Raw genomic sequence first — 12,434 nt, 5'->3', positions numbered from 1 at the left:
ATTAAAACATTGAGAAATTAAGGCAGATCAGGTGGAACAACATGAATTTGCTTATTTGACTTGTAAAAATACTGCTTTTATATGGCCTAAACTTACAATAAAATACTCACATAAAATAGCTTCAAATAAATACATTTGAATATATTCAAATATATATATTTCAAATAAATATATTAGTTGAAATATATGATGAGCTCATGGATGTTTTCAGTTTCTCTTTTTCTCAATTTCATGAAATGTTTTCACATAATTTTAGAATGAATATAGAAGAAATATTAAGTGCCTCTTAAATTGAATATTACTTATATCAGCTTAGTCTTTAGGTTAAGTCATAATGAATAGTGAACAGAACAAAGACCAAATTAGATCCATGTAATTGTTCTATTTTTATCTGAGCCACTGTCTTCTGTTCTAAAGGATCAAAAAACATCTACATACTTCAAGATTCCTTAGGATCTTTGTTTCTTAGTGACTGGGATATAAAAAATGTTAAAATGAATCCATGTGTTTTGTAAGATTTATCCTTAAAATATGTCCCTTGGCTTCAGTGTTTATATTTTCTCTCTCCTCCCAGGCTTATTTATATTTATCTTCCACTGTGCTATGAAGGAGAATGTTCAGAAGCAGTGGAGGCGGCATCTTTGCTGTGGTAGATTTCGGTTAGCAGAGAACTCAGGTAAAGGGGCATGTTGGTAATTGGTTTTTTTACATCCAAGAGTAGCCAGAAACATTTGTCACTGGGTCTTCCCTGGCCAGGGCAACCTGGTCCCAAGAGTAGCAAGTTGTGAAGGTGCACTATGTAAAAATCCTTAGTTGGAGTCTTAGACTATTAGGACTGCAAGAGATCTGAGGATTCCTCCTTTGCAAAGGAGAAGCATGAATCCCAGACAGGTTAAGTGAGTTGCCCGAGGTTTTATGTCTAATTTAACAACTCAGATACCCACTGGACCATATGTACCTTTCCGCATTTTTGGAGTCCTCAATTACATTATTAGGCAAAGAGATTTTTCTCAATATAAAAACAAATGGCCAGGAGCTGGGAGGGAGTGGGATGGACTGGGAGTTTGGGGTTAGTAGAAGAGGTTAATGGTAGTGAATTACATTCAGAATGTATAAATTACATTCAGAATGGATAAATGAGGTCCTCCTGAACAGCACAGGGAACTCTATCCAATCTCCTGGGATAGACCATGATGGAAAAGAATATAAAAAAGAATGTACTTTTAAAAAACCACCATTGGTTATTTCTTACCCTTAAGATATTAAGGTAGAATTTTAAACTCAGGGTCAAAGTAGGAAACTTTTGCATCTTCAACTAACCGTTGTTGACACATCAGTCGCCTCTGTGAGCCGCTGCCAGCATGTTGGCACCTAATGCTATGGATAAGCTACTTGCATGATCTGGTGATGATTCTTCAGGGCAGGGTACATTCCCCGGAAAGCAGACTCATGGAGAGATGTCATCTCTTTCAGACTGGAGTAAGACAGCTACCAACATCATCAAGAAAAGTTCTGATAATATAGGAAAATCATTGTCCTCCAGCTCCATTGGTTCTAACTCAACCTACCTTACATCGAAATCTAAATCTAGCTCCACCACCTACTTCAAAAGGAATAGCCACACAGGTGAGTCATGCTGGCCATGGTGAAGATCTTCTATGGTCAGTTCCTATCATGCTTTCATTGTGAGAGTTGGGTATCATGGAGATGAATAGGTCACAGTGCCTTTTAGGGCGCTTATTTTTCGTTTTATGAAAATCAAAATCTGTTTGAAGACCTCATCCAGCACCCTTGTGGATATTTTGTCTCTTTTAAAAAATTTTACAACCCAAATCGAATCTATATTGCCATAGTATCATTACCTCTGAACATTTTGGTAACTTCATTTGCTTTAAAACTTAATTTTCCTAAGAAAAAAGAGAGTATGGTATCTTCTTTTAAAAAGGTATGTTGTTTTTTTTTTAATGTAGAAATTGAGGCGTAGATTACTTCAGCGTAGCGTAATTATTACTTAGCAAGTTGGTATGGGTATGGGAAGAAACACCATCCAGGTGTTACAGTTAAGACTTCAGTCCTTTGAAATATATGCAAATATTAAATCATAATGCTGTACACCTAAAACTATTATGAAGATATATTTCAATTATACCTTGATTTAAAAAAAAGAAAAAACTTTAATCCTTAACTGTTGGAAGTGCTATTGGAAATTGTTCTTTAAATCTCTGATTAAATATGAAGGAATAGAGAGCATCATATTTAGAAAGTGATACAGGATGGTGAGAAACATTGTGTCTTCGTTCATCTTCTGCATCTTTAGGATACTTACAATGACACACTTTTTGACACTAAGAATGTGTATGGATAATCTTAAAAACAATGTGCAAATACAGGAGACCTCAGAGATATTGTGAGTTTGGATTCAGAACACAGTAAAAGTGAATATTGTAATAAAGAGAGTCAAATAATTGTTTTGGTTTTCCAGTGCATATAAAAGTTATGTTTACAAGCTGATACTGTAGTTTATGAAGTGTGTAATGCAGTAATGTCCAAAAATGTGCATAGCTTGATTTAAAAAATACTTTATTGCTTAAAAAATGCTAACCATCATCTGACAACACAGGGTTGCCACAAACCTTCAATTTATAAAAACTGCAATATCTGCAAAGGGAAGCAAAGTGAAGTGCAATAAAACGACGTGTGCGCTTGTAAAGATTATTCTGAGGTCCTTGATAGCCAGCAGGTGGGGTGGAAAGGTGTAATCTTTTAATAATCCCAATCTAAAGTAGCAGAATTGCTACTTTTAAATACTAATTAAACATCAGGCAAATGTCTGTCAACACTTAGCATTCAGCACTTTCTTAATTAAAGATGCTTCTAAAACGATAATGGACATAAATTTTGGATTTGTTTAGCCATAAACATAAGCAGAGGTGAATGACACCAAAAAGGTTCATATTTGGATTTGTGCAAGTAGGGAATGATTTGGATGATATGTCTATGAATGTTCCATTGAAAATGCTTGAATTTCAAGTGACTCTTCATGTGTATCCTTCCATGTGTTCCTGCTTGTACCACTAGAGTGGCCACTGCCTGGAATTCATGATAGCACTGTGGGAAAAAGTTTGAATGTTTTGAGAGTTTTTATTTATTTATTTATTTATTTATTTATTTATTTATTTTTTAAGGGCTGCACCCATGGCATATGGAAGTTCCTAGGCTAGGGGTGGAATTCTGAGCCACAGCTGCCAGCCTACACCACAACCACAGCAACATGGGATCCAAGCCATGTCTGCAGCCTACACTGCAGCTCATGGCAATGCCGGATCCTTAACCCACTGAGCAAGGCCAGGAATTGAACCCACATCCTCATGGACACTAGTCAGGTTCGTTGCTGCTGAGCCGCAATGGGAACTCCTTTTTAGAGAGTTTTTAAATCACAGAATTAAAGATCTGTAAAATTGGAAGAGCTTAGGTCAGCAGTTTTTAAGTTTCTGGGAGTCAGGGACATTTATGGGAATTGAATACAAGCTCTGGACTCTCCAGAATAAGGTACAGCCTTTAAGTCCTGTACACAAACAGTTTTGCTGAAAGTTCAGAGATCTGTGCACCCCTGCTTGAAATACCTGTGTAAGAAAATTGATAACAAGTATGTAGTCTGAGATGAATTATTCTACCTAATTGGTAGTTCCCTGGCACAAAATATCTTTCACCATTGACCCCTGAACAACATAGATTCGAACTGCCTGGGTCCACGTACATGCAGATTTTTTTCAGTAGTAAATACATCAGTACAACATGCTCCACAGTTGGTTGAATCCATGGACCCAGAACTATGGATAAGAGGATCCTCAGATGCATATACTGTAAATTTTACTTGGATTTTTTACTGTGCAGGAGGGTCAGCCCCACACCATTATTCCAGGCTCAACTGTACTTACAATGAATCAGCTTTTACTTTATTTAATCAGTCTTAAAACTAGGTACTCATTTGCCTCTCTTTCTAAAATGCAAATACTTAATGGGTTGTAAGTCAGTTATGAATGAATAGGAATTAGACCAATTGAATTGTTTTCCTCTGAACACAGCTGAGAATTGCTACCTGAAGAACCACTGTTAAAAGGGGAGAGAAGATAACAAGGTAGACAATTTGGAACAGAGGGCATTTTAGAAGTATTAAAATATTTGGAAGTAACAAGCATGGGGAAAACTGACTAGAAGAAAAAAGGAATTGCAGAAATGGAGGGACCAAAGAAAAACTTGACTGTTTCAAGTTTTTCATCATCTTGTATATATTTTTTAATTTGTTGATTGATTTCTGTTGTAAAACCATTGAGGTTAAATGGGTTCTTGTCGGTTAGTATAAGGGTATATGACATCACTTCCATGATATAATAAATTCTAGTTTCCAGTCAACTGACATATAAATGACCTTCTGCGACCTAGCCAGTTCTCAGTGGGACTGCTGATGTACTTGCGGGTATGCAAAAAGTCATATCATCATGGGTATCTAGATGGTTTATTTCTTGGAATTGATCTAGAAATTCATATGTTTATGGTGTAGATAATGTCTTCTAAGAGCATTCCTTCAACAAAAGTGGATCATTCAGGTAAACTTTTATTGCTTTTTTGAATGCATGAATTTTCTGCAAGGTGATAAGAGAATATTTGCATGGATTAAGATTCTTGCTGCACCAGCAAAATTGCTTGTTCTTTATGAAACTTCTCAGCTAGCACAAGGACATTCCTGCATCGAGCTGGAATTTCTGAAATTTCAAATGGTCATGTGCTGTATTGGCTCTTCTTTGCATGGGGGTGTCTGCAAGCTGCTCCTTCTAGGATATGTACCATGCTCTGGAGTTAGTGGGTCACATTTCAGGTAAAATAACGACAAAAAAAGCCGTACTGGAGAGGTTTGTTATAAAAGAAAATGAAATTCTTTATTTTTTTCACTGCTCTTATGAATTACTGGATATGTCATGGTACATTCATAGAAGTCATAAAAGAAAATTTGTGGATTCCAAGCCTGCTTTTTGAGGACTTTTATCTGCTTGATCAGCCTAAGTCAAATATTAGTTCATTTCCCTAGCCCCTGGTTTTCAAACTTACAGCCATAATCAGAATCTATATCGTCTACAATATAAGAGCTGTCCAGAGGACTGGAATAGCATATATATTGAAATACAGACCTTGCTCAGTATTGTACTTATTAGACTGTGAAGACCACAAAATTGGGTCAAGTATTTGAAATGGAGCTGGTCAAAAATCTCTAAAAATTCATGCCCTTGGAAGTTGTCAAAGCAGAATGGGTGTATCCTTGAAATTTCTTCGGGAATGTGTGGTTTTCTAAAAATCATCAAATACAAATTGTTCATTGTTGACATTTAAGTCAATGGGAAAATTCCCAACAGAAAACCAGTGGCTAGTGACTCCATGAACTGAAAGAAAGCTCAGAATCCGTCAGCTTGCTGAGAGCTGAATGGGGTGGGGACCTTAAACAGAGTCTCCCTGAGCCTTTTTCTCACCAATCCTGGGACAGTCATTCTACCATGCTTCAGTCTGCCCACTCTTCCCATAAATCATCAATTCTTTCCTGCTTCCTTTAGTGGGATGGACACATCATTTTCTCTTTTAGCTTTTGTTATATTTACTGTCTGCTCCAACACAAGACCCCATTTGAACAATTTGAGTCATTTCCAAAGACAACAGATACAGTGATAATGGCCTTTAGCAATTATTGATGGATTTTTAATGTTATGTCACATACGGGTTCCAACCTACTCAAAACATAAAACACCTAGAATGAACATTCCAATTCTGGAGCCATGATTCTTTGAAGCAGTTTTTTGTGAAGAGTTTTTGCCGCTTCCACAGTGAATAGAGAAGATACAACTGTAGGGAACTGAGTACTTTGTAGAAGGTCATATTTGCTGCTTCACCTATGTGAAATCTCTGTAGATAGCTTTTAGGTAGAATTTTTCTCCAAAATGTGTTGGGAGAGGAAGGAGGGCAGATACTTACAAGACATTCAGAGTACATGAAGACAGCCATTTGTATTTGTAGCTAATAGTGCTTAACTAAGTTTCAGGGCACTTGCTGAGAACTTTCTTTTGAAAGTTTGGGGTTCAAGAAAATACTATTTAAATATATGATATTGAGAAATTCAGAACAGAAATGTATTTAGCAGTCCTTTATTACTATTAATGGCTCGTATATTATTGCTGCCAGCAATGATATCATTCTGAGACTATAACATAGTTAATGAAAATATAACTTAAAATATTTCTGATAAAGATAATTTTGATTTTTATAATTTAAAAGTAAATAACAAAAGATGGCTTTTTTCTACATTGCAATCATTTCACAAGCTAAAAACCATGAGAAAAATGTGTGCAAAATAGCCTTTTGCATTTTTGATCATTTTTATTTTCCAAAATCCTTTAAATTATATTTCATTAAATCTTTTATTATGAAGAGTGTCAGACAAGTGTAAAAGTAGAGAGGATAATATAATGAATCCCTCTGTACCTATCAACTCATAGCCACTGACCCATTTTCCCTTCCCAGTGTTAATTTGAAAACATGTTTTAGACATCATATCATTTCTTCCACAAATACTCCAGCACCTTTTAATTCATTTGTTATATGATCTGTCACTGCTTTGTTTGACCCATTTGCTACATATATTTTTGCAAAAACAATTTTCTGATTATTCTGTTCACTTGCTTTTTGAAAAAAAAAAACCACTTACAAGAACATTTCTTAAAACAAATCCCAACACAAATTCCTAGAAGGCACATTAACATTCATTCATATGCAGGGGTGCACTTGGAAGGTGAAAAATGTGAAATTTCAGTGCTATTACCTAAACTGAGAAAGAACCAGAGCTTCATTTCCTTTGTGATCTTCTTTAATGTGCAAAATCAAGCGTCCAGTGTGGTGGCCCATAGGTATGTCACCATTTCATCCAGCAGCCTAATTTCCTGTATTATTTCTTGCAGACAGTGCTTCTATGGACAAGTCCTCATCAAAACTGACCTATGCTGATGGAGAACAGACATCAATCATCCCTGTCCATCAGGTCATTGATAAGGTCAAGGGTTATTGCAGTGCTCATTCAGATAATTTCTATAAAAATATTATCATGTCAGACACCTTCAGCCACAGCACAAAGTTTTAATATCTTTAATATATGAAAGGGGAATCAGTCTGCAGGAACGTGAAGATGTGCAAGCAGAGAGAACACTGACTAGCAGATGTAAAGTTGGAATTACCTAGGTAACGACATATATATGAAGAATGTGTTTTGTTAAGAAGGCTTTTGTGAAATTCAAAATCTATGTCTTTTCAGTGTGTTTCATGGGAGAGTTTCCAACATCATTAGAACTTTAGTTCCGAGAGCAGCATGACTCAGTAGCTAGAGGGGACATGGTTTTTTAAATGTATAATTGAATTGACCAATCAGAACTTAGACTAGGAGGTGGAATATTAAAATTAGAGGACAAGGGACAAGCAGCGCTAGGGACAGGCCCTAGTTAGAGCTCCTTCACACCCCACCTGATAGCTAGGTTTGGATATGGCCGTTTGCTGCGTCATCTTTTTCCCAACAAAATCATACTAATACTTACAACTCTTCTGGGCCTCGCAAGCCCCATTGCAAGGCTAGTTTCTAGGAATGTAGTAGGATTTTCCTCTTTTGAAGTGAAATTACAACCACAGATACAAAAGAATATTTTATGTCAGACTCAAAGTTTGGAAAGGAATTTTTTCTTATTATATGAAAGGTTTAACCTTGAAGACCATAATGTGCCTGAGAATGAAAGAATGACCAGATTTTGACCTCATTAATATGAGACCATGTTATTTCACTTATCCTTTTCAAGACACAAGGCTTAAGCATCATCATTAATTATAATTTAACCTTATATATTTGAATCAAGGTTAGTGTTGATGGTTCATTAAAGTGAACCTCCCAGTAGTTGCAGAATGAACCTCTTACACCCCTGCCTTTGCTCTTCTACCATATATTGAGCTGCGGGCTCTCAGGAGTGCAGACTTCCACTAGGTGTTTTGTATACAATAGTCTGTCTCTTTTAGGAAAGACAACCATTGAGACTCTCTGGTCTCGTCTTTGCTCCAGAGGCTTTAAGACATCTCCATTTGCACAAATGAAAAACCTCTTTCTCTTTCAAGAGTTTCATTCCAAAGAATATAAGTTCAGACATATGGGTGACTTACCATAATCAAAATAATTTATAAAAGTTGTGGGTCTACAATTGCCAGTCTGAAAACTATTTGTACATAAGTCCTCTGATTATAAGAGCCAGAGGAGGTCTGGCAAGATAAATAGTATGTTATTTATGGATTAGGTTTCTGCATACAAGCCGTGCATAATATTAACAGCTTAACCTAACTTTCAACCTATCCTGAGGAATATGCTTGCTAGCAAGAGTGTGTAGGAGGCCACATTCTAACAGTTCTTAAATGATGGAGTCGTATCCAGTTTCTTAGAAATCAGTCTCAGCACATGCTGTACCTTTGCCTTGGCTCCGGGTTATCTGAGACGTTTCAGGGTCTGGGAGGTAGCAGCCTAAGTGATGAGAAGATGAGACATTCTGGCAGAACCAAACTGCTTAAAGGCAGAAGCCAGGACTGAGCACCTGGGGACTTTGCCCTCTGCACAGAAAGCAGGTAGCTCTCAGTCTGAGACATGGGAGAGCTTTCAGCCTCTGCACCAACCAAGGGGCTTCTCAGCTTTTGCTGACCTTCAATCATGAAGATTTTTACCAGACCTAAATGGATGATAACATGGTAATGGGTTTTTATACCATTCCGGTTTGTAGCATACTGAGATGCTGTCCTGGGGGACAGAACCATTACCCAGCTTGGCCTTCACCAGAGAGGGGTGTAGAGAGAGGAAAGAGTGGGGACCAGAAAGACTGACCAGATTTTAACCTCGTTACTATGAGGCCATGTTGTTTCACATGAGTCATGAAGATTCACTCCGGTAGAGCGACATCCTTTGCTGGAGGGATATGTATTAACGGGCTGCTTAGTTTGCAGAGGTTACATCTAGATGAAATTTAACCTTAAATAGTCACTGACTCTTCATATACTTTCCCCAAGCCTTAGAGATGATAGAATTTAATTAGCTTTCTACTGTGAGATTTCTACCCAAAGTGCTTATTTAGCTAAAAGTAATTAAAAGAGAGCTTTTAAAATAGCTTTGGTTTCTACTCGTATTCATTCAGATCTGAGAAAACATTTTTTTCTTCACATTTGATGACAATGTCAGCTCCACATTAGAAATTTCCAGTAATCAGGTAAGGAGGAAAAAAAGAAAAAAAGAAAAAACAGCTAAATAGAAACATTTACAAGTGGATTGAAAAGACTGAGCCAAATTCTACCCTCAGTTCTAAGCCTGTAGCTCTCACCTTCATTTACCCTTCTCAGAAGAGAATTACAGGAATTTAGCTATGGAGCCAAAATTAATTTTAACCTAACTTTGAGAGTAATATCAATTCAGATTCTCTGGGGGTATTTTTTGGTGTTTAAATTTTTTTTCCTTCTCCTTTTTTTAAATGCATTATGTTAGAGTCCAACTGGGATCCTGAGATATTTTCCATTGTTGTCGCCACGACTTGCATTGTAAAGCTTTAATTTGTTCAATGTTGGCATAGACTCTTTTGTACATATTTATTTATTTGTGTTTATAAATGTGAGCTTGTTTTATATTTTAGCTTTCTATTGCCTGGCTTTATTATCTTTAGCTTTCTATTGGAGAGACTGTATATATTTTTTTCTAAATACTTTGTGAAATAGTTTTCTGTAGTAGTATCTCTGAATTTCATGAATAAAAAGTGACTGTGAGTGCAAATTAGAATTAGTAGTAAGAAGCTACTATAGCTGGTTTGCCATTATACTTAAATGGAAAATGTTTTTCAAATAAATACTTATTTTGTTTGTGATCCAAATTATTCAATTCCTTTATGAGTGAATGTTTTTATTTCTGACCCTTAAATAGGAAAGGATTATTTGACAGCTGGAAAATAACCTTCCACCAATTAAGCTAGTGACATGGGGCTACTTCTCCAAAACATGGCAAGAATGAATATTTTACAACGATCCAGTTCACTGGGGATTAATACATTTTGAAGTTCTTAGATTTTCTTAAGATGACTGATGCAAAGCCAAGCTCTGAGGCAAATTAGAAGTAATCTAGGTTTCTTTTCTGGGAAGTCTTCAGCCTCCTGAAAAGGGAACCAAATCAGTAATACTATGTAGGACCTGGGATGTTTTTTCACATTTATGGTTGGTATTTTCATTGTGAGAGGCTTAGGAAATGACAGAAGTTAGCCAACTTCACCTGCATGATTAGAACAGAACCTCCTCACTTCCTCTTGCTGTGATTATTTAGGATAACTCTCTTCTTCAGAGAGCCAAGGCCCAAATTGGCTCACGGCCCTACTTAGTGCTAAGTTGTGAGGTGTGTTGGCTGGTCACTGCTAACTCAGGTCCTCTGAGCCAAGGTTCACAAACCGTCCAAGCCACAGTAAGAAAACAGGTCAGCAGTTGCTGAGGCTTTGTCTGCAGTCACATACAGTAGGTTACATTAGAAAGCTTGGGGAGCAGCAGTAGGAAATAGGTGAGAAGTACTTATTTGATTGGCAGGCTGACCTCTCTGTTTGTAGTATTTTGAAATCTGAAGAAACTGGGCTTTATAAATACAGATTTTGGAAGAACTTCTGTGTTTCCTGTTGAGTAACCGTCTGCTTTGCTCATGTAAAAGCCCTAAGTCTCTCTCTCTCCCCCGTCTCCTTCCTTCCCTTTCTCTTTCTCCCTCCCCCCAACTTTTCTGCTTTTCTCACTTCTCTCTTCCTTCTCTCCCTCTCTCTTCATCTCAAGGAAGAATCCTTTTCCTAGCTCCCTAGAGAAAAATAAGAATACATGTGAAGGTGTGAGGGTGAGAATGATGAGAATTAGCAGGAGAGGGTTAGCCCTGGCAAAGAGATGAGGTTGAAAACAGGTTGTTACCTGAGGAAGGAGGGGTGGGCAGGGTTGAGTTTCCTGCTTTTTGCCAATTAATAGAATAGAAGCTCATTTCACCTTCTGGGTAATGTCAGGGCAGTGGTATCAGGATAGGGATCTGAGTAAAATTTAAATTTGAAGCAACTTTACAGAGAAGGCAAATCCTTGGCTAAATTAAATTAAACAAGTTAATAAATGGTGTGGACCTTAGAGTAGCTTTTATAAGTACCTTCCCCAAATCATCTCATTAAAACATTTTTATTTGGTGTGCTTTGAAAAACTGGTTTAATTTCAAGGTTATAATCACTTAATATTCTAAAAGCTCAAACCTTACTAATGTATCTTAAACGTTTGTGAATAATTGAATGACAAATAATTTCAGAGGTATCCCCACATCTTTTGAATCTTTTAAGGCATGGCTGCTGGTCGGCTTATTTTCATAGTGAAGTCATTGAAATGATTTTTATAAACTCAGGATGTCAGTGAAAATCAAATATTTGATATTCACTTTCAGTGTATTTTAGTATTGATATGTATAGTGTCTAGTCACACCAGGTGAGAAAATAACAAAATGAAGAGTTGAAATACAATAGGAGCAAAAGACAGTGCTCCAGAGCACCACAGTGTTTTCCAGCTGTATTGTCCTAAAGCTCCAGCAGTCAAGGATGTGAATGACTACACCCCTGTAACCTTCCTCCAAGGAGTTCACTGCCTGAACTGACAGATCTGACACATTTTGAAACTATTTTAACTCAAAAAATAATTGGTTTACCTGTAAAGATCTGCAACACAAGCATCACTGCCAAATTAGAGCTAATGCATTGACTGCCCATAGCCTTAACAGCAATAACCAGTAAGTGCCTACAGTGTCTAGAGTACTTAAAGGTGACACATTATACAGTTTTTTGGTTTTTTTTTAATTTTTGTATGTGTGTGGATCTTCTACTGAATGTATACTAATATTAAGGTCCGATGCACTGGATTATGTTTATTTTCATCATTTTCATAGGTGATAGCAGACTGCTGGCTCCATAACAGGCACTTGGTTAATGTTTATTGAAAGAAATTGAAATTTAGGGAGTTCCCATGGTGGCTAAGTGGTAATGAACCTGACTAGAATCCATGAGGATGCAGGTTCGATCCCTGGCCTTGCTCAGTGAGTTAATAAGGATCCAGCGTTGATCTGGCATTGCTGTGGCTGTGGCATAGGCCGGAAGCTACACAGGTCCGATTGTACACCTAGCCTGGGAAATTCCATATGCTGCAGGTGCAGCCCTAAAAAAATAAATAAATAGATTAATTAATTAATTTAATTAAATAATTGAAATTTATACGAAGTTTACCTGGTCCTTTTACATTGTATTTTTTGGAAAAGTATATCTCAGAATACCTTGGATTGGGGTAGATTG

The 12,434-nt window shown here is 36.9% G+C and overlaps 1 protein-coding gene across 15 annotated transcripts in view; it reads left to right on the top strand.

Moving 5' to 3' along the window:
- Positions 1 to 9,974, top strand: part of ADGRG6 (adhesion G protein-coupled receptor G6) — a 140,158-nt gene extending 130,184 nt beyond the window's left edge. For 9 of the 15 annotated variants that reach the window (XM_021087195.1, XM_021087180.1, XM_021087227.1 and 6 more), the window contains 3 exons: positions 575 to 676; positions 1,474 to 1,626; positions 6,999 to 9,974. In XM_021087195.1, the coding sequence (XP_020942854.1) occupies positions 575 to 676; positions 1,474 to 1,626; positions 6,999 to 7,177 (434 nt within the window). In that variant the 3' untranslated portion in view covers positions 7,178 to 9,974. Of the gene's footprint in view, positions 1 to 574; positions 677 to 1,473; positions 1,627 to 4,561; positions 4,608 to 6,998 lie in introns of all 15 variants that reach the window. The other 6 variants (XM_021087239.1, XM_021087265.1, XM_021087261.1 and 3 more) reach the window with 1 other exon arrangement.

This window comes from Sus scrofa, chromosome 1, assembly GCF_000003025.6.
Source record: "Sus scrofa isolate TJ Tabasco breed Duroc chromosome 1, Sscrofa11.1, whole genome shotgun sequence".
Taxonomy (NCBI): domain Eukaryota; kingdom Metazoa; phylum Chordata; class Mammalia; order Artiodactyla; family Suidae; genus Sus; species Sus scrofa.
Note: the sequence above shows the minus strand (reverse complement) of the source record. Positions and strands in the feature narration are given on the sequence as shown.